The 23,077-nt window shown below is 39.1% G+C and overlaps 1 protein-coding gene across 1 annotated transcript in view; it reads right to left on the bottom strand.

Annotated features, from left to right (window-relative positions):
* Nucleotides 1–22,796: 22,796 nt before the first annotated feature.
* The window catches only part of PMFBP1 (polyamine modulated factor 1 binding protein 1), a 347,880-nt gene continuing 347,599 nt past the window's right edge, over nt 22,797–23,077 (bottom strand). Inside the window, exon 38 of the mRNA XM_053699461.1 lies at nt 22,797–23,023. Within this exon, the coding sequence (XP_053555436.1) occupies nt 22,963–23,023 (61 nt within the window). The 3' untranslated portion in view covers nt 22,797–22,962. The remainder of the gene's footprint in view (nt 23,024–23,077) is intronic.

The following is a 23,077-nucleotide window of genomic DNA, read 5'->3' on the forward strand; positions in this document are numbered from 1 at the left end:
TTAGTAAACTTTTTTTATTTTTGGGTGTTTTTTTTTTTTTAAGTAAGGCTTTAGTTTTAGAATAGGCATAACTGTTTTTTTTTTTTGGTTATTTTTTTTTCTGTAATGGTAGTTGTTTTTCAAGTAAAGTAAGTTTTTTGGGGGGGTAACTTAGGGGGTGTTAGGTTAGCGAGGTTTAGCTGGTTTAGATGTTAGTGGGTATTTGGTGATGTGGGGGTGTGGCAGTTTAGGGTTTAATAGAGTAATGGGGTAGTTTGCGATGTTGGGGTGTGCCAGTTTAGGGGTTAATAGAGTAGTTTAGTGCAACTGTTAGTGCCACTGGCCAAACTCTTTATGTGACCTTTAGGCTGGTTTACACACAAAAAACTGCTCGTTTAAGCACTGTCTACGAAAGTCAGTAAACATTGTTATTACCTGACAGGTTGAGCTGTAGAAATAAGTATCTGTCATTCAATCATGTGCTGATGTATTTTAAACTTAAACATCTTTTATTTCACATTTTTCAGGCAAAAATATGTTTAAAGTCTATTTAATATGGATTAAATACAATACAGAGTTCCTTTAATTCCTTATCAGAAAAATGTGTTAAAGTGTAATAAGCAAATGTACCACTAGATGACAGCAAAAGTTAAGTAGTAGATCTAAACAGAAAAAGTGTAATGTTTTAGTGTATTCAAAGATGCACCAAAATAACTAACACAATTAATCAAATAAATGCACAAGTGATACATTTCATGGCTAATTAATTCTCTTTTAGATAGCTATTAACGGTAACACGTGTACATCGCTTTTTTTTAGGTTAATGTTAAAGGGACACTGAACCCAAAATTTTTCTTTTGTGATTCAGAGCATGAAATTTTAAGCAACTTTTTAATTTACTCCTATTATCAAATTTTCTTTATTTTCTTGGTATCTTTATTTGAAATAAAAGAATGTAAGTTAAGATGCTGGCCCATTTTTGGTGAACAACCTAGGTTGTCCTTGCTGATTGATGGATAAATTCATCCACCAATCAAAAACTGCTGTCCAGAGTTCTGAACCAAGAAAAAAGCTTACATGCCTTTTTTCAAATAAAGATAACAAGAGAACGAAGAAACATTGATAATAGGAGTAAATTAGAAAGTTGCATGCTCTACCTGAATCACAAAAGAAAAAATGTGGGTTCAGTATCCCTTTAATGTTATATTGATACATTTAGGAAATAATCAGTTATGTATAAGGTCTATTTGAAATGAAATCAGAAGATGCTTGTGAGTCATGCATGTGTAAAACAAACATACAAGAAAGATTGTAATATTAAAATTATATTGGAATGTATGTGCTAATATGACATCACGTGTGGGAACCCGCCTGACCACTACCCTGAATCCTCAGCCATTCTTTTGCCACCTTTATGGAGTGAGGTGAATCAGAAATGCTGATCAACTCACAGAGAGGGGTTCTCTAACTAATCTGAGACCCATTTTATCTTCTGATTGCCTTGTCTGACAGAGTGGTAGAAGAGAAGTTTTCACCTAGGCAGATTTCCCAGTGTAGAAATGTCACAGGCCTTCCAGGTCAAATGTGAATTAAACTAACAATGTCCTGGTCTAAAGTGAGCTACTCCTTGTGGGATCCACAGCCCTCGCGAGTTGGAATGCAGATTTACGTGCCAATCCCCTGGGCTGTTATAATTATAGGAGTACTTTAGAGATATTGCGGGTTCGGCTCCAGACCACCACAATAAAGCGAATATATCAATAAAGTGAGTCACACTCATTTCTTTTGTTTCCCAGTGCATATAAAAGTTATATTTACACTATACTGTAGCCTGTTAAGTGTGCAATAGCATTATGTCTAAAAAAAAAAAAAATTGTACATACCTTAATTAAAAAATACTTTATTGCTATTTTTTTTAACCATCATCTGAGTCTTCAGCAAGTTGTAATAGGGGTACATATGAATCTGAGGATTCTTCTGTAGTGGCCCCCCTCACCCACCCCACCTCCAAGTCATCGTTCTGTAGGGCAGCCCCCTTCTCCCAACACATTTTCTGTAGGTAGAGGAGCCCTCCCTTCCTACCTGCCTCTCATCGTGGAAATCCTTTTCTGCAGTGTAGTAATCTTGCCCGCTTTCATCCCCTCCCAGCTATGGGCTGCCCACCTGCCTCCCACCTGACCCTCCCACACCAACATCCCACACCTCCACTGCAAACTGTTGCAGAGAGGGATACAGAGTGTCTTTCTCTGCATTTGTGATCTTCTGCACTGCTATTTCTGCACAGCATGCAGAGATAAGGGCCTATTTATCAAAGCTTCAAATGATAAAACGTGCTGGAAGTCCGCGTCAAATTTGACGCAAATTTGATCCGCCGTAGTTAACAAAGCATCAAGATCATCAAATGCTGAAATGTGTGACGTAATATACACTTCCGCGATATCAATCCGACACAGATCGATGCTTGTTATTCGAGCGAAATACTGATCATCCGCCGTCACATTCGACTCCATTTGACCCTCTTGCCAATTTGTTAAACATTCATCAGGTGCGCTTGCGTCAATTCCGAAGCAGCGTACCTATCATTCAAACCACCACCCTTGAGGCCGTGAATACCATAGAAATCAATGGAGTCAGAAAACACAGAAAGGTTATGTTCGATGCTGCAAGAGAATGAAGCATATTAGATAAAAGTAAATTAGAAAATTTGCTCCAAATTGGGTGCGAAGTATTGCTTTAAATTTTGTGCACTAGTAGATATAGGGATACAAATGTAATGAGAATCAAAGATGTCAAATAATCCATAAGTAGTAATGTATTTATTTCAAAGCAAGGGGACAATATTATCGCTAGTAGATATAGGGATAAAAATTAAATAAATACATTACTACTCATGGATTATGTTACATCTTTGCCTCTCATTACAAAGAAAGGGGACAATATTATTGCTTCAAATTTGGTGTGAAAAGTGTTGCGTCAAATCTGGTGCAAAGTATTGCTCCAAATTTGGTGCACTAGAAGATATAGAGATAAAAATAAAATAAATTCTTAACATAATAAAGCTAACGTCCTTTTTTTTGGGGGGGGGGGGATAAATCTATTTGCACCATGTTTAAGGCATGTAATTACAAGTCTCACTATCCACTTTGTACCAAATTTGACGCAACACTTTTCGCAACAAATTTGACACAATACTCAAAAACAACCCACAAACTAATGAAATTTTCCACCACTTTTGATTGGGAAATGCATAATCACATGATTTATGACATCAGCCAATCTGATTTAAACATACATTTTATACTATCACTAACAAATAAAATTGCTTGATACTTGTGTCATTGATCACTCATCAGAACTTGTAAGTGCCATTTGTACATAAAATTTTGTGAAATTAGTATTAAAGTTAAATATTTTAGACAATGATTTTAAAATTCGAATGATGTTTGATTCATTATAATCTTAAAATGGTAGCTCAAAGGGATAGTCTACCTAACATTAAACTGTCATGAATCAGATACATAAGAAAATAAAATCACCTTTTTACGATTATGCTATTTTCAGTGTTTTTCTTCCTTCTCAGGAATTTCATTTTCATTAAGAAATGTCATCTTATATGCCAGCCCATTTTTTAACACCTGTGTAGGGGTGGTGTTTAAAACTAGACTGCAATCAGGAGGGGTTACACAGGTGCAGAGAGAAAATTGGCCCAGCTCTTAATCTTAAAAGGCCACTGTAAGTAAATATTTTCTATGCCTGTTACTAACTAACTACCCCAAATACGCTTTTTATCAATAGCATTTCATTAACATATCTCTACCGTATATCAGAAATCTTGTCTGCAAATTTAATTGTTTTCCAAACCCACTCCATGGGTATCCTTTGATCTGTAGCATTCCGTTTACAATACCTAGGTTTCAAAATGGCGCTTTAAACACAAAGTTATTGGTTTAAGTATTTTGAACACTCAGTGCTGAAAATAGTGGGCAGGATAACGTGACATCATCGGCGAATAAAAGATATAACTTTCAGAACGTTATGAAACTTCGTTTTGGAGAAAATATAGGTCAGTAGGTTTTAATTAATGTTTATTACCTTTAATATGTTAGTAGTTTAGCTTAAAAATTATAACAGAAAGTAATCCTTTAATATCCATTGATTGCAAATAAATACATATGATACTCTGATTACGCTATATTCACAATTATTCCTGCTCAGAATAATGCATTTACACTATAAACATATAGTGGTATAAATAAACACAGATATATGAAAGACAACATTGTTTAGAACAAAAAAAGGAATTTAGGGACATGTAAATATGTTTGCAACAGATTTCTGACATAACACACACACATATATATATACACACTCACACAAGTATGTGCGCATATATATATATATATATATATATATATACACACACACACACGTATGTGCAAAGATATGTGCACAAATTCTATCATTAATAATAATTTTAAAATAAAAATGAGATAGGCATATCATGATTTCTAGAAATACAAATACACATTAATTTTTGTGAAAATATATATCAGATTTTTTTTGTATAACGGATAAATAGAAAAATAACTTTCTCTGAGATATTATTGTTTGTTCAGGTATAAATCTATTTCTTGGACATTAACAGAAGAAAAATAAAAGATTAGCTTTAGAGAAATGTGCTTGTTCATGGACAGGAATGAAAAGGTATAAATAAAGTTACGAAAAACAGAATATCTGTGACATTGATGACTTTTATTTATCAAAAGTCCGCTGCTCATCGCTCCGTACTTGACACACGTATTTTTGACAGACTTTGTAATAAATAAGGCCGTCGTATGTAGATTTGCGCCAGCGATGTCTGACAAGCGTATTGACTCCAGCAAATGCATCGAGATTGACGCAATGATAAATAGTATGATCAACGAGATTTCCGCAGAAAGAGCCCAGGACAGCCGTGCCATACAGGGTACGGTGCTGGCTGTTAAGGGCTAAATGACCAAGGGGTTAATCAACAGGTGTTTTTGATGCAAATAAGCATCTTTTAAGTTTATGGTCGACAAACGGACTTTCCTGAACTAAAAGATTAATAATGTGAATTTTGGAGGTGGGAACTTTTCAGATTTTTTGTTTTTGAAATTTGAGATACAGAATAGTTTGAAAAGTACCCTTACTGAATGCAGCGAAACAGCACACATACCCAAGAGTACTCTGTCAGGGGGTTAGCAGAAGGCTGCAGACTGAGATGTTCTCCGGAACACTGGGACTGGTAGGTTTCACAGAAATAATAGGCTTGTTAAGAAGAGGTTTTCTAGCAGACTATAGATTTGTTGTTCTTTATGTCAGATGACAGCTGCAGATTAAGTTTTCATATACAGTTGTAATAAAAATTATTCAACCCCCATTGCAATTCAGGTTTATTAACAAAATTTAAAGACTTTCAGCTGTTTGCAATGAGCAAATCAAACAAAAGCAATTGAAATAGCTCAACACAACAAATGCTTGAAGAGGTTTCCCCAAATTCAACTGAAAATGCAACTTTTAATGAATTCTGCAGTCTCAAAATTATTTAATCCCCTGAATAGAGTCCCTCACAACAGCACAAATATGCAAAACGTGTTGTCTCAAGCACACTTGATGCAACTAATCAAGGGCTTCATTAGTTGCAGCAGGTGTGCTTGAGCTAGAACACATGAAATACCTGACCTGGCTAGGGGTTTGTCGAGTTTCACATTTGACTGCGTGCCAGAAATATGGCTAAATCAAAATAATGGTCCAAAAAGTTAAGAGAAGAGAGCATTGCCCTTCACAAACAAGGAGCAGAATACAAAAAGATAGTGAAGGCACTGAATGTTCCTAGAGACATCGTTAGAAGCATAGTTTAAAGTTAAAGGAACAGTTGTTGCAATACCTGGACGGGGCAGAAAAAGGAAGCTATCAATGGCTGAAACCAGATTTCTGAGAAGGCAGGTTGAAAAAAACCATCAAGTGATGCAAAAGACCTGCAGCAAGACTCGGTGGCAACAGGCACGGAGGTTTCCGTTTGCACAGTAAGGTGTGTACTAAACGCAGAAGGTTCCCATACCAGAAGTCCAAGACATACACCACTACTGAACAAAAGCTCAAAATCATATAAATAAGCCACAAAAGTTTTTAGATTCTGTTCTGTGGAGCAATGAAACAAAACTGGAACTTTTCGGCCCGATCAGCGCTATGTCTGGAGGAAGAAGAATGAAGCATACGCTAAAAAGGACACTCCGCCTACAGCTAAGCATGGTGGTGCATACAGTTAAGTATGGTGGTGGCTCGTGATGCTCTGGAGCTGCTTTGCATCCTCTGGCACTGGAAACCTGCAGTGTGTGGATAAGTATCATGAGATCCTAGGAGAAAACATCATGCCATCTGTGAGGAAGCTGAAGCTTTGGGCGTCATTGGACCTTCCAACAGGACAATGATCCCAAGCATACCTAAAATTCCACCAAGGTTTGGTTGCAGAAGAAGTCCTGGAAGGTTTTACAGTGGTCATCACAGTCGCCTGACTTGAAACCAATAGAAAATATCTGGTGGGTTTTGAAGAAAGCGGTTGCAGCATGCAAACTCAAAAATATTACTGAACTAAAGGCCATTGCTCATGAGAAAACAGAATTTATGCTTACCTGATAAATTACTTTCTCCAACGGTGTGTCCGGTCCACGGCGTCATCCATTACTTGTGGGAATATTCTCTTCCCCAACAGGAAATGGCAAAGAGCACAGCAAAAGCTGCCCATATAGCCCCTCCTCAGGCTCCGCCCCCCAGTCATTCGACCGACGGTTAGGAGAAAAAAGGAGAAACTATAGGGTGCCGTGGTGACTGTAGTGTATAGAGAAAGAAATTTTTCAAACCTGATTAAAAAACCAGGGCGGGCCGTGGACCGGACACACTGTTGGAGAAAGTAATTTATCAGGTAAGCATAAATTCTGTTTTCTCCAACATTGGTGTGTCCGGTCCACGGCGTCATCCATTACTTGTGGGAACCAATACCAAAGATTTAGGACACGGATGAAGGGAGGGAGCAAATCAGGTTACCTAAACGGAAGGCACCACGGCTTGCAAAACCTTTCTCCCAAAAATAGCCTCCGAAGAAGCATAAGTATCAAATTTGTAGAATTTGGCAAAAGTGTGCAGAGAAGACCAAGTCGCTGCCTTACATATCTGATCAACAGAAGCCTCGTTCTTGAAGGCCCATGTGGAAGCCACAGCCCTAGTAGAGTGAGCTGTGATTCGTTCAGGAGGCTGCCGTCCGGCAGTCTCATAAGCCAATCGGATAATGCTTTTCAGCCAGAAAGAAAGAGAGGTAGCAGTAGCTTTTTGTCCTCTCCTCTTACCAGAGTGAACGACAAACAAAGATGAGGTTTGTCTAAAATCCTTTGTTGCTTCTAAATAGAACTTTAAAGTACGAACTACATCTAAATTGTGTAACAAACGTTCCTTCTTTGAAACTGGATTCGGACACAGAGAAGGAACAACTATTTCCTGGTTAATATTCTTGTTGGAAACAACTTTTGGAAGAAAACCAGGCTTAGTACGCAAAACGACCTTATCTGAATGGAACACCAGATAGGGTGGATCACACTGCAAAGCAGATAATTCAGAAACTCTTCTAGCAGAAGAAATAGCAACCAAAAACAGAACTTTCCAAGATAGTAACTTGATATCTATGGAATGTAAAGGTTCAAACGGAACCCCTTGAAGAACTGAAAGAACTAAATTTTGACTCCAAGGAGGAATCATGGGTCTGTAAACAGGCTTGATTCTGACCAAAGCCTGTACAAAAGCTTGTACATCTGGCACAGCTGCCAGTCGTTTGTGTAACAAGACAGATAAAGCAGAAATCTGTCCTTTTAGAGAACTCGCTGACAACCCTTTATCCAAACCTTCTTGGAGAAAGGAGAGAATCTTAGGAATTTTAATCTTACTCCAGGAGAATCCCTTGGATTCACACCAACAGATATATTTTTTCCATATTTTATGGTAAATCTTTCTAGTCACAGGTTTTCTGGCTTGAACCAGAGTATCTATTACTGAATTTGAAAACCCACGCTTGGATAAAATCAAGCGTTCAATTTCCAAGCAGTCAGCTGCAGAGAGATTAGATTTGGATGTTTGAATGGACCTTGTACTAGAAGATCCTGTCTCAAAGGTAGCTTCCATGGTGGAGCCGATGACATATTCACCAGGTCTGCATACCAAGTCCTGCGTGGCCACGCAGGAGCTATCAGAATCACAGAGGCCTTCTCCTGTTTGATCCTGGCTACGAGCCTGGGAAGGAGAGGGAACGGTGGAAACGCATAAGCTAGGTTGAACGACCAAGGCGCCACTAATGCATCCACTAGAGTCGCCTTGGGGTCCCTGGATCTGGACCCGTAGCAAGGAACCTTGAAGTTCTGACGAGACGCCATCAGATCCATGTCTGGAATGCCCCATAATTGAGTCAACTGGGCAAAAACCTCCGGGTGGAGTTCCCACTCCCCCGGATGGAAAGTCTGACGACTCAGATAATCCGCCTCCCAGTTGTCTACTCCTGGGATGTGAATTGCAGATAGATGGCAGGAGTGATCCTCCGCCCATTTGATGATCTTGGATACCTCTCTCATCGCCAAGGAACTCCTTGTTCCTCCCTGATGGTTGATGTAAGCTACAGTCGTCATGTTGTCTGACTGGAATCTTATGAATCTGGCCTTCGCTAGTTGAGGCCAAGCCCGGAGAGCATTGAATATCGCTCTCAGTTCCAGGATGTTTATCGGGAGAAGAGACTCTTCCCGAGACCATAGACCCTGAGCTTTCAGGGAATCCCAGACCGCGCCCCAGCCTAATAGACTGGCGTCGGTCGTGACAATGACCCACTCTGGTCTGCGGAAACTCATTCCCTGAGACAGGTGATCCTGGGTCAACCACCAACGGAGTGAGTCTCTGGTCATCTGGTCTACTTGAATCTGTGGAGACAAGTCTGCATAGTCCCCATTCCACTGATTGAGCATGCACAGTTGTAATGGTCTTAGATGAATTCGAGCAAAAGGAACTATGTCCATTGCTGCAACCATCAATCCTACTACTTCCATGCACTGAGCTATGGAAGGCTGCAGAATAGAGTGAAGAACTTGACAAGTGTTTAGAAGCTTTGACTTTCTGACTTCTGTCAGGAAGATCTTCATTTCTAAAGAATCTATTATTGTTCCCAAAAAGGGAACTCTTGTTGACGGAGACAGGGAACTCTTTTCTACGTTCACCTTCCACCCGTGAGATCTGAGAAAGGCTAGAACAATGTCTGTATGAGCCTTTGCCTTGGAAAGAGACGACGCTTGAATTAGAATGTCGTCTAGATAAGGTGCCACTGCAATGCCCCTTGGTCTTAGAACCGCCAGAAGGGACCCTAGCACCTTTGTGAAAATTCTGGGAGCAGTGGCTAACCCGAATGGAAGAGCCACGAACTGATAATGTTTGTCCAGAAAGGCGAACCTTAGGAACTGATGATGATCTTTGTGGATAGGAATATGTAGGTACGCATCCGTTAAATCCACGGTAGTCATATATTGACCCTCCTGGATTGTAGGTAAAATTGTTCGAATGGTTTCCATTTTGAACGATGGAACTCTGAGAAATGTGTTTAGAATTTTTAAATCCAGAATTGGTCTGAAAGTTCCCTCTTTTTTGGGAACTACAAACAGGTTTGAGTAAAACCCCTGACCTTGTTCCACAGTTGGAACTGAGTGTATCACTCCCATCTTTAACAGGTCTTCTACACAATGTAAGAATGCCTGTCTCTTTATTTGGTCTGAAGACAAGCGAGACATGTGGAACCTTCCCCTTAGGGGCAGATCCTTGAATTCTAGAAGATAACCCTGAGAGACTATTTCTAGTGCCCAGGGATCCGGAACATCTCTTGCCCAAGCCTGAGCAAAGAGAGAGAGTCTGCCCCCTACTAGATCCGGTCCCGGATCGGGGGCTACCCCTTCATGTTGTCTTGGTAGCAGCAGCAGGCTTCTTGGCCTGTTTACCCTTGTTCCATCCTTGCATTGGTTTCCAAGCTGGTTTAGCCTGGGAAGCGCTACCCTCTTGTCTAGAGGCTGCAGAGTTAGAAGCCGGTCCGTTCCTGAAATTGCGAAAGGAACGAAAATTGGACTTATTCTTAGCCTTAAAAGGCCTATCCTGTGGGAGGGCATGGCCCTTCCCCCCAGTGATGTCTGAAATAATTTCTTTCAATTCTGGCCCAAAAAGGGTCTTACCTTTGAAAGGGATATTAAGCAATTTTGTCTTGGAAGATACATCCGTCGACCAAGACTTTAGCCAGAGCGCTCTGCGCGCCACAATTGCAAACCCTGAATTTTTCGCCGCTAATCTCGCTAATTGCAGAGCGGCATCTAAAATAAAGGAATTAGCTAACTTAAGTGCGTGAATTCTGTCCATGACTTCCTCATATGGAGTCTCCATATTAAGCGACTTTTCTAGTTCATCGAACCAGAAACACGCCGCCGTAGTGACAGGAATAATGCACGAAATTGGTTGGAGGAGGTAACCTTGCTGAACAAAAAATCTTTTTAAGCAAACCCTCCAATTTTTTATCCATAGGATCTTTGAAAGCACAATTGTCCTCAATGGGAATAGTCGTGTGTTTGGCTAGGGTAGAAACTGCTCCCTCAACCTTAGGGACTGTTTGCCATGTGTCCTTCCTTGGGTCAACCATGGGAAACAATTTCTTAAATATAGGAGGAGGGACAAAGGGTATGCCTGGTTTCTCCCACTCCTTATTCACTATGTCCGCCACCCTTTTAGGGATCGGAAAGGCATCAGGGTGCACCGGGACCTCTAAGAATTTGTCCATCTTGCACAATTTTTCTGGAATGACCAAAGAGTCACAATCATCCAGAGTAGATAGCACCTCCTTAAGTAATGCGCGGAGATGCTCTAACTTAAATTTAAACGTCACAACATCAGGTTCTGCCTGTTGAGAAATTCTTCCTGAATCTGAAAGTTCTCCCTCCGACAAACCCTCCCTCACTGCCACTTCTGACTGGTGTGAGGGTATGACAGATAAACTATCGTCAGCGCCTTCTTGCTCCACTGTATTTTAAAACTGAGCAATCACGCTTTCTCTGAAATGCTGGCATTTTGGATAAAATATTAGCTATGGAATTATCCATTACTGCCGTTAATTGTTGCATAGTAACAAGCATTGGCGCGCTAGATGTACTAGGGGTCGCCTGCGCGGGCATAACTGGTGTTGACACAGAAGGAGAGGATGATGAACTATCCCCACTACCTTCATTTGAGGAATCATCTTGGGCAACCTTATTAAATGTGACAGTACTGTCCTTACTTTGTCTGGACGCCATGGCACAATTATCACATACATTTGAAGGGGGGACCACCTTGGCCTCCATACATACAGAACATGTTCTATCTGAAGGTACAGACATGTTAGACAGGCTTAAACAGGCTAATAATGCAAAAAAAACGTTTTAAAACAAAACCGTTACTGTCTCTTTAAATGTTAAACAGAGCACACTTTATTTCTGAATGTGTGAAAAACTATGAAGGAAATATCGAATCTTTACCAAATTTTCACCACAGTGTCTTAATGCTTTAAAAGTATTGCACCCCAATTTTCAAGCTTTTAACCCCTTAAATGAGGAAACCGGAGCCGTTTAATCAAATAACAATTTTTAACCCCACTACAGTCCCAGCCACAGCGTTTGCTGCGACTTCACCTGTCCTTAGGAGTTATACGATACCAAATTAAGCCTTCTAGGAACGTTTTCAATGATCACCAGACCCTCTCACATGCAGCTGCATGCACTGCATCCAAAAGAAACTGCGCAATTATGGCGCGAAAATGAGGCTCTGCCTACTATAGTGAAAGGCCCTTCCTGACTGGAAAGGTGTCTAAACAACTGCCTGGCGCCTAAAACGTTCCCCCACAATAAAAGTTTTATAAATCACCTCAGATTTCATAAAAAACTTAAATAAAGCAATCGATTTAGCCCACAAGAGTGTCAACCAGTGTATAGCCCATAATAAGCCTTCATTCTGTTAAGAGTCTAAGAAAATGGCTTACCGATCCCCAAGAGGGAAAATGACAGTCTTCTAGCATTACACAGTCTTGTTAGAAAATGGACTAGTCATACCTTGAGCAGAAAAGTCTGCTAACTGTTCCCCCCCAACTGAAGTTCTCTGGGCACAACAGTCCTGCGTGGGAACAGCAATGATTTTAGTTACTGCTGCTAAAATCATACTCCTCTTTTAAACAGAACTCTTCATCCCTTTCTGTTTTAGAGTAAATAGTACAAACCGGCACTATTTTAAAATAACAAACTCTTGATAGCAGAATAAAAAACTACAACTAAACACCACATACTCTTCACCATCTCCATGGAGATGCTACTTGTTCAGAGCGGAAAAGAGAATGACTGGGGGGCGGAGCCTGAGGAGGGTCTATATGGGCAGCTTTTGCTGTGCTCTTTGCCATTTCCTGTTGGGGAAGAGAATATTCCCACAAGTAATGGATGACGCCATGGACCGGACACACCAATGTTAGAGAAATGGGCTAAGTTTTCTCAGCAATGCTGCTAGAAGCTGGTGTCTGGCTATGCATCTTGTTTGCAGCAGGTCATAACAGAAAAAAGGGTGCTCTACTAAGTACTAAAGATGATTGCCATTAAGAGGTTGAATAATTTTGAGACTGCAGAATTCTTTAAAAGTTGCATTTTCAGTTGAATTTTGGGAAACCACTTGAAGCATTCATTGTGTTTAGCTATTTCAATTGCTTTTGTTCATTGCAAACAGCAAAAATCTGTACATTTTGACAATAAACCTGATTTGCAATGGGGGTTGAATAATTTTGATTACAACTGTAGTTATGTCTTCGATGTTCGGGCAGCACACAGTGTTCTCGACCAGTCATGACTCCCACCCTAAAGTGCCTTCCCATAGGTCTATTTTTTTCCTGAAAGGGAAATGTCAACAGAGCACTTGGAAACCATATTAGCAAACCAGTACTTAATCTCTTAGTATTAATGCCAACCAAGTCCACAGCTGCATAACATAATATTAGCAGTCTTAATTAGCACAATATTTGATCTCTTATGAGGATGCGTCTCCAGAAGGAAGCTCAGAGAAGTTATCATACCAGACTGATGTATCTACTGCCATGCATGCCACATTGACAGCCAGATGAAAGAGAAACCGGTTTGCTGAAAACAGCGTCTGTGAAAGCCTTCAAGCTTCCTGTCCATTAGATCTTAGAAAGAGGTGCTGTTTTCTAAAGCGATAGTGGTCCACTTAGCTAAGGATGAAATAGCCACTGACATTAACAGAGCACAAATATGCTATAACTCTAAATTATAGGACACATGCTCCCTAATGGCATGCCCAACTAAGGGAAAGCCTTAGTTGGGCATGCCAAGCACACCAGAAACCTGTCTTAAATTAGTTATAAACTCTGCATAATAATCAAATAGCTGAGCAGGGGTGCACACAGGCACTTCTCTGCAAAACAAACAGAAATATGAGGGGCTAAAGTGATCTGTAGATCTGCCCTCCAAGTCTCCAGCTGATGATCAAGGGACTTGACTAAGGGATTAACAAGGTTCATTTTAGGGAGCAAGTAAGGCAAAAGGAGGAAAGAATTGCTAAAAAAAAATATAACCCAATAATCTCCACAGGGGAGAAAACAATGAATACAGTAGCCGTGGCGCAGATCAATAACAAGCCCATGAAAAGACCCAATATACAAATAGGAGCAACCACTCAAAGGGACACAAACTTTTTCTACTAGCAGTTAAACGTTAAAACCATTTCCTGCAAGAAAAACAGTTATAGTAAAATTTCAACACTAAAATGTTTCATTATGAGTAGTGAAAAATGTTGCCATACAATTTCATTATTTATTTTATTCCCTTTTAAGTTTCTCCGATGTAATGGACACTGCTATGAAACATAGGTTTCCTTGTCTAATTCTTATGCTGTGAGGACAATTTGGGAGAGATAAAGTGAGTAAACAATAGATGTGTGGAATATAGCAATATATCAAAAGGGACTTTACATCTTGCTAAATAGTTAAATAAATTAAAATGTATAAAATTATTAAGCTCTGACAGTAGAAAGTTAACAAAAATAACAAATGATGAAAATGCACAAATAAAACAAAAGGGGTGCTTAAAAGAGAAGAATCCCCTCCTTCTAGTTATTGGTGTATTGTGTGCTAACACCTGTTACCTAAATGTCTTGCAAAATTCTGAAAAATACCAAAAAGTTGTGATAGTATGGAAAATGCAAAAAAACAAACAAAAAGTCATTTGAAAATTCATTTCACCCTGTACTATATTGAAAACACATTATTTAATGTTTTACTTTGTGAATTTAATGTATTTTTTAAAATGTACACTCATTCCAAATCTGATGACTGCAACACACTCCAAAAAAGATAAGACAGTCGACTGTTTACCACTGTGTAACATCACCTTTTCTTTTAATAACACTTATTAAAGGGTCATGAAACCCAAAATATTTCTTTCATGATTCAGATAGAGAATACAATTTTAAACAACATTCCAATTTACTTCTATTATCTAATTTGCTTCATTCTTTAGATATCCCTTGTTGAAGAAATAGCAATGCACATGGGTGAGCCAATAACAAGAGGCATCTATGTGCAGTCACCAATCAGCAGATACTGAGCATATCTAGATATGCTTTTCAACCAATTATATCATGACAATGAAGCAAATTAGATAACAGAAGTAAATTAGAAAACTGTTTAAAATGGCATGCTCTTTCTAAAGCATGAAAGAAAGTTTTGGGCTAGAATGTCCCTTTAAGCATTTGGGCACTGAAGACAACAGTTGGTTAAGTTTAGCTAGCGGCATTTTCCCCCATTCATCCATTATGCATGTCTTCAGCTGCGCAACAGTACGGGGCCTTCATTGCCTTATTTTGTGCTTCATAATGCCCCACACATTCTAAATTTGAGACAGGTCAGGACTGCAGGCAGGCCGTGCTAGCACCCACACTCTCTGCTTTATGCAACCATGTGCTGTGCTTGTATTCCAGGCAGAATGTGGTTTGGCGTTGTCCTGCTGGAAAATGCATGGATGTCCTTGGAAAAGACAACATCTGGATGGCAGCATATGTTACTCCAAAATGTATACATATCTTTCTGCATTAATGGTGCCCTCACAGATGTGCAGGTTACCCATGCCATGGGCACTGAAACCCCCCCCCCCCCCCATGACAGATGCTGGCTTTTGGACCTGGCGCTGATAACCGCTTGGATGGTCCTTTTCCTCTTTGGCACAGAGAACACGATGATTCCACTGTGATTCTGTCCATCTCAGATGAGACCGAGCCCAGAGAAGTCGGCGGGGCTTCTGGACAGTGTTGATGTATGGCTTCTGCTATGCATAGTAAAGCCATAATCTGCATCTGTGGATGCAGCCGAGAATGGTGTTGCTATCCATTACAGACTCATGACAGTCTTTGAGACAGTGATGTCTAAGGGATTGGAGATCACACACATTCAGAAATGTTTTTTGGCCTTGCCCATTGCGCACCGAGATTTGATCGGATTCCTTGAATTTTTTAATTATATTGTGCACTGAGGAAGGTGAATTGCCCAAAATCCTACGAATTTTTCTTTGGGGAATGTTGTTCTCAAGGTGTTGGATTATTCGCTGATGCATCTGTTGGCAGATTGGCAAGCCTCAACTCATCCTTGTTCTTGAAGGACTAGGCCTTCTTTGGAGGCTGCTTATATACTATGATTACACGATTGCCTCACCTGTTTCACATCATCTTCTTAATTCAACTTGTTACATCGCCATTAGTTCTAAGTTGCTTCTGTCCACAATGTTATTTAAAAAAAAGCACAATTGCTCTAATACTACTTGTGTGCTACTGGAGAAGCAGCGCCATTTGATTCCAAGTGCAACTACAATGAAAACATAAATTATGCTTACCTGATAATTTCCTTTTCTTCCGTGGGAAAGAGTCCACAGCCGCATTCATTACTTATGGGAAATAAGAACCTGGCCACCAGGAGGAGGCAAAGACACCCCAGCCAAAGGTATAAATACTCCCACTTTCCCTATCCCCCAGTCATTCTTTGCCTTTCGTCCCAGGAGGTTGGCAGAGAAATAGGATATTTGAGGTGAAGTAGGCAGCACTATAGTCCCCAGTGCAGGCTGATATCGCTGGTTCTTTCACACTGTTCTTAAAAAAATTACAGATGACCTGTTTTATCAAGAAAAAATAAAATTAAATTGTTATATATATATATATATATAATTAATATGTGTAAAATGTCCACAGGCTATTTGACTGCAGTCAGTCTGAGACCAGTCTGAGGAAATGCAAGCACAGTTCCAAAGATCTAAAGGAGCAACATACTGTAGACCAGGGGGCTGGAAGATAAATCCGCATTTCACCTGGGGGAATATGAAATTCATAAGATTTTCACTTCCTAGCTGAACTCCTGTCTTCTCCTCTGTCCAGGAGGCACTATTGAGGGGGATAATGGAGTATGGGTGTAATGTAGAAGTTTTCTTCTTGTGGACTCGCACCATTTTAGGAACTAATTAGATTATACCCCATAGAAATCATTGCCATGTATTATTCATAATTTTTAAAAGATTTTACCTTTTTTTTTTGTGTGCAGTGTTCATTTTGTCATGTCACAGCTGCACAATGTATGAAAGCCAAAACTAAACCTTAAAGGGACAAGAAGCCCAATTTTTTTCTTTCACGATTTAGATAGAGTATACTGTTTTATACAACTTTCAAGTTCATTTTAATTATCTAATTTAGTTCTCTTGGTATCCTTTGTTGACTAGGTAGACTCAGAGATGGGAGCAAGCTGCTGATTGGTAGCTGCACATATATGCCTCTTGTCATTGGCTTAACCATTGTTAAGCTAGCTCCCATTAGTGCACTGATGCTACTTCAACAAAGGATACCAAGATTATGAAGCAAAATTGATATAAGAAGTACATTGGAAAGATGTTTAAAAAGGGGCCACACTAAGAATTTCTAAGTGCTCGTTTTGGAAGAAAACAAGTAAGTTGTTTGCTGTTTTTTTAAACACAATCTGTTTCTTTTTATGTTTATGTTGATTTAATACATGTTTTTACTAAAGGAGCACTGTTTCATATCTCTACACTATACTTCACACATACATAAAACATAGGGGGCGTGAAAGGTTTCCCACTCGTTAACCACTTCAGTGCAGAGGATGTCTCCATCTTATTCTCCATATGCACCAACTATTCCTTCTTGAAGTGACTGTTGTGTAAAGTGCCCGGTGGTACTCATTCATAACATTGGTGTTGGGGCCTCTTTCAGAGCCAATATCTCAGAACCACTTAAAGGGACACAAACTTTTTCTACTAGCAGTTAAACGTTAAAACGATTTCTTGCAAGAAAAACAGTTATAGTAAAAATTAAACACTAAAATGTTTCATTATGAGTAGTAAAAAATGTTGCCATACACTTTCATTGTTTATTTTATTCCCTTTTAAGTTTCTCCAATGTAATGGACACTGCTATGAAACTTAAATTTCCTTGTCTAATCCTTATGCTGTGAAGACAAATTGGGAGAGATAAAGTGAGTAAACAATAGATGTGTGGAATATAGCAATATATCAAAAGGGACTTTACATCTTGCTAAATAGTTAAATAAATTAAAATGTATAAAATTATTAAGCTCTGACAGTAGAAAGTTAACAAAAATAACGAATTATGAAAATACACAAATAAAACAAAAGGGTGCTTAAAAGAGAGGAATCCCCTCCTTCTAGTTATTGGTGTTTTGTGTGCTAACACCACCTGTTACCTAAATGTCTTGCAAAATTCTGTAAGAAATCTCATTACGACTATGGAAATCTCACTAGTACAGCCCTAATTCAAAAAAAGTTGTGATAGTATGGAAAATGCAAAAAAACAAACAAAAAGTCATTTGAAAATTCTTTTCACCCTGTACTATATTGAAAACACATTATTTGATGTTTTACTTTGTGAATTTAATGTATTTTTTAAAATGTACACTCGTTTCAAATCTGATGACTGCAACACACTCCAAAAAAGATAAGACAGTCGACTGTTTACCACTGTGTAACATCACACAGCACCCACACTCTCTGCTTTATGCAACCATGTGCTGTGCTTGTATTCCAGGCAGAATGTGGTTTGGCGTTGTCCTGCTGGAAAATGCATGGACGTCCTTGGAAAAGACAACGTCTGGATGGCAGCATATGTTGCTCCAAAATGTATACACTGAGCCCCCCCCCCCCATGACAGACGCTGGCTGATGGTCCTTTTCCTCTTTGGCACAGAGAACACAATGGCTGTTTTTTCCAAAAACTGTTTGAAATGTTGATTCGTCAGACCACAAAACATGATTCCACTGTGCTTCTGTCCATCTCAGATGAGACTGAGCCCAGAGAAGTCGGCGGGGCTTCTGGACAGTGTTGATGTATGGCTTCTGTTATGCATATTAAAGCCTTAACTTGCATCTGTGGATGCAGCCGAGAATGGTGTTGATATCCATTACAAACTCATGACAGTTTTTGAGACAGTGATGTCTAAGGGGTCGGAGATCACACACATTCAGAAATGGTTTTTGGCCTTGCCCATTACGCACAGAGATTTGATCGGATTCCTTGAATCTTTTAATTATATTGTGCACTGAAGAAGGTGAATTGTCCAAAATATACTACGAATTTGTCTTTGGGGAATGTTGTTCTCAAGGTGTTGGATTATTCGCTGATGCATCAGTTGGCAGATTGAGGAGACTCCACCCATCCTTGCTCCTGAAGGACTAGGCCTTTTTTGGAGACTCATTATAAACTATGATTACACGATTGCCTCACCTGTTTCACATCAATTTCTTATTTCAACTTGTTACATCATTATTAGTCCTAAGTTGCTCCTGTCCCAACTTTTTTGGAACAGGGGCAAAATGAGTGTATATTTTCAAAAATACATTAAATTCACAAAGTAAAACATCAAATAATATAGTACAGTGTGAATTACATTTTTAAATGACTCTTTTTGTGTTTTTTTTTTTTGCATTTTCCATACTGTCCCAACTTTTTCTGAATTGGTGTTGTATTATAAAGTAAATGTAATAATTCTCTAAAGATAGTTTTTACCATGAGAATAGTGTGGCTCTCCTGAGATGCATAAATTACAATAGGACTCCCAGAAAAAAATCCTATGAAACGAATAAAAAAATTGTTCTGCAAAAATCATATTTTATGGGAAAAAAAAAATTTGTATTAAAATTATACAGGAAGGGGGGGGGGGGGGGCGTGTCCGACCATCGACCAAGATGGCTGCTTTATAATTTGGGCTCTACAGAGGAGTTGCTAAAACTGATGTTTATCACTCTTATATCCCACTTACTAAGTTAACCCTCAGAGTTGTGAAGATATCTAGTATTTGTGGAGAAGTTTTTAGCGTTACTTGCTGTTAATTACAGCCCAGCAGACCAGAATCAATGAGGTACGCAGCAGAGGCCTGGAACCTCATTCACCCCTCCATAGTACTGACGCTATCAGATATATACTAGCCGATAGTGCTGAAGAACGTTCTACTAAAAAAGCAATACCTTTCTTAAGTTTGGAAGAGAACCATCTATCTCCTCAACAAAGAGTTGATACTTCTCAAGCCGAGAGCTACCGCTGAATATGGAAGCCATAGACATGTGGGAGCGCACAATGATACAACTTATGGAACACCACTGTCAGGTCTTACAGTTTGAGCTCCAAAATCTCTTCATACCTACAAGACCCAAGAATAGGACTTTACCCGTAGCAACATGCTGGCCAGCAGATGATTGTGGGGTGGTCTTATACTGCTAAAGAGTGAACGCAGACGGGGGAACCCGGTGTCTGTTGAGGCCCCAGAGTACCCGGAGATCGCATACAGATCAAGAGCTGAATACAATGGCGGAGGAAACCTCTCCTGGCTCGATGGAAAAGGCTACCGCATTTGTTATTAGCTATCTCCCAGAGACCACACTTAAGTACTGTAAAGGGGACTGTACCGGAGTTGCGGAGCTGGTCTCTTTTCAATTAACAAAAGTGGTCGAGACAAGTAGTTTATCCCGGTTGCTTACCAGCACTCAGATCTTAGCCGCATGGAATCTACAATCTACTCCTGAGAAGGAGAGGCTTTTGCATGCTGCCCGATTTGTAAATAACCCGGGAGGGCTTGGGCAATGGTCGGAGCTCATGTGCTCTGCATTTCAGTACAAAGAGCAGCACACTCCAGCGAATACCGACCTGCTTCCCCGACATGGAGTGGGATAGATCTGACTGCTCTTTACCAGATACCAGGGGAATAGGCCACATACTTTGGAGAGAGAACAGGTGTGTAATGGTGGAGAGGCGAGCTCTAGTATCTAGGACATATAACCAGAATGGCTCAGTTTGAGTAACGTTAGTGTGAGCTCCTACGATTATTTAGAATAAAACTTTGTGTGAGTGACTACGCTAATATGTCCATGAAGACTCTCCATCTGAGACTTGGATAATAGATCTAGCTCACTCCAGATACCCATCTAGACATTTTGTCCACATGTATTACTTGTGCTTCTGGGCTCCAGCAGAGATATTTTTTGTCATTCACATGCTAGTTCCTTTTTATGAACTGCCTGGTATCTTCACGGCTTCCTTCTCAATTCAGTAATTCTGGTTATACTGTTTGTGTTTAAGAATGTTGAAATATATTTATAGTACTATCTGTTCTCTAAGTCCTTAAAATCTACTTCATGCCTATATACACTATAAGCAGGATCATTTATATTTAAGTATCTTGGTGTTAGACTCTACTAGGTAGTAAATATATGCTGCAATCTTATCTAATTCTGAACTCTGGAGGCTTTAATACAGACCCTGGTGAACTATACTTCACAATCATTATAAGTTGAACACTCTCCCTTAACTTTTATTCCCTAATCTGACTCAGTAGTATACTTCACCATATGGCATGGCATTTGCTGTATTTCTATAATGTGAGGACATTTAAAGCAGATTCTAACTGATCCCTGAAATCACTGTGTTTATTATATATTTGCTAGTGCGATAGTTGGGGTTCAACTACCTCACTTAGCAGGTAGGGACTTTTAAAAGAGCACTCCAATTCACCTTATTCTGGTGGGGTGCTGTCTACGGCCGGGACAGCGCTTCACAATACAAAGTAATAACTTGCTCATTGGAGTGTTTGTTGTTTGGAGTTCTTCCCTTCAGTGTTTCTTAACATAGATTATAGACCTGCAGATTCAGAGATGTTATGTATTTTATTCTATATGCAATAATAATTGTTTACCGGGTTTGGAGTTATATCTGCAACTACTTATTATTAGGCGCTCCCCCCTATTCAACTCTTTTCATCTTCTTGTTCCCCGTAGAGGTGTCAGTACTTACATTTTAATTAACTTGCTTAGCTCACATTATCGGCAATGATGGTTCCCTTATAGTTATAGGTATATTTCTAAATTTTATATAACGGGTCCAAAAGTGGCCCTTCTAGTCCTCCCCCCTCACACACCCCTACCCAATCCTTTTTTGCGAAAACCGGTCCAAGAGCGGCCGATATTGTTCATCATGGGGGAATGATACTTTGATCAGTCTTTCAATATAGGGGGATAGAATATTTCATAAAAAAATTGTATTTTCCATGTATTTATGTACTTGGTCCTGCGAGTCCATACTTTCACTTTATGTCTAATATTGTTATATGACAATCTTGTTCAATAAAAAAATTAAAAAAATTAAAAAACAAACAAACAAATTATACAGGAAGATAACTGTTTAATGCATATGGTTAGAAAACCTCACTGCAGATGCAAAAATTATGTGAAATTTGTACTTTTAAGTTAGAAATTCTAAGTATATTGCTTTCCTTACTGTAAAATTAGTTTCTACATCTCTGCTAGTGAGCTGAACAGAGAATTCCATAGGTGTAGCTGAATGTTCTCTGCTAGATCTCAGCATATTTTCAAAATGTTTCCTCTGTGGAACTCCCTGTTTATGGTTCTAATAGTAAAACCTCAAGTGTAAAATAATAGCTGTATTGACTGCAGTGCCACTTCTTCTCCCTTTGCTCTACCCAGTGAAGTTTACTTTCCAGCAAACTCCATTATGGGAAACATCTCACAGGGACAGCCCCCCCCCCCCCCCCTTTTTTCTTTTTAAGAAAATCCCCTAAGGACGGCAAGTTTAGTCACATGTCATCTGGTGGAGGGGACATCCTTTTTAAAAGAGTCTCATTGTTTATGGGGGGCCTCTGGAACATAGGAAAAAATAAACTTTAAAAACCCATTTTACAATTAAATAAAAATAAAATCTATAAAACCGTTAAAGGGACATGAAACCCACATTTTTTCTTTCATGATTTAAAAAGAGCATGCAATTTTAAACAACTTTCTAGTTTACTTCTATTATCTAATTTGTGTTATTCTCTTGATATTCTTTACTGAAAAGCTTATCTAGATAGGCTCAGTAGCTGCTGATTGGTTCCTGCACATCGAAACCTTGTGTGATTGGCTCACCCATGTGCATTGCTTTTTCTTCAACTAAGAATATCTAAAAAATGAAGCAAAATAAATAATAGAAGTAAATTGTAATCTTGTTTAAATTTGTATTCTCTATCTGAATAATGAATGAAAATGTTAGGGTTTAGTGTCCCTTTAAGAAGGGAAACATTCCTATCACTTTAGGCAGTTCATTTTATTTTGACCACATAATTGGGGAAGTAGTAATGACAAATGTGTTTAAAAAATCGTGTCAGTTAATTTTTTTATACCAAAAAATTATAATTTATTAATAAAAACAATTAAAAATACACTTTAACAAAATTGATTTACAAAAAAAAGCTTTACAAAAAATAAACAGCCACTGTTCTTTATAAATCCCAAAGTCTTTTAAGTGTGTACATTGCAGATCCTAAGGTTCAGGAATGTGTTTGTCGTTTGGTCCTCAAATTTCCAAGACTGCTAAACGCTCTTCTTGCACTGAAAAGACATGGTATGATGCGTCAGCAATTCTTATAAAGGAAGGGGCAGGTT

The sequence above is a fragment of the Bombina bombina genome, chromosome 1, assembly GCF_027579735.1.
Source record: "Bombina bombina isolate aBomBom1 chromosome 1, aBomBom1.pri, whole genome shotgun sequence".
NCBI lineage: Eukaryota > Metazoa > Chordata > Amphibia > Anura > Bombinatoridae > Bombina > Bombina bombina.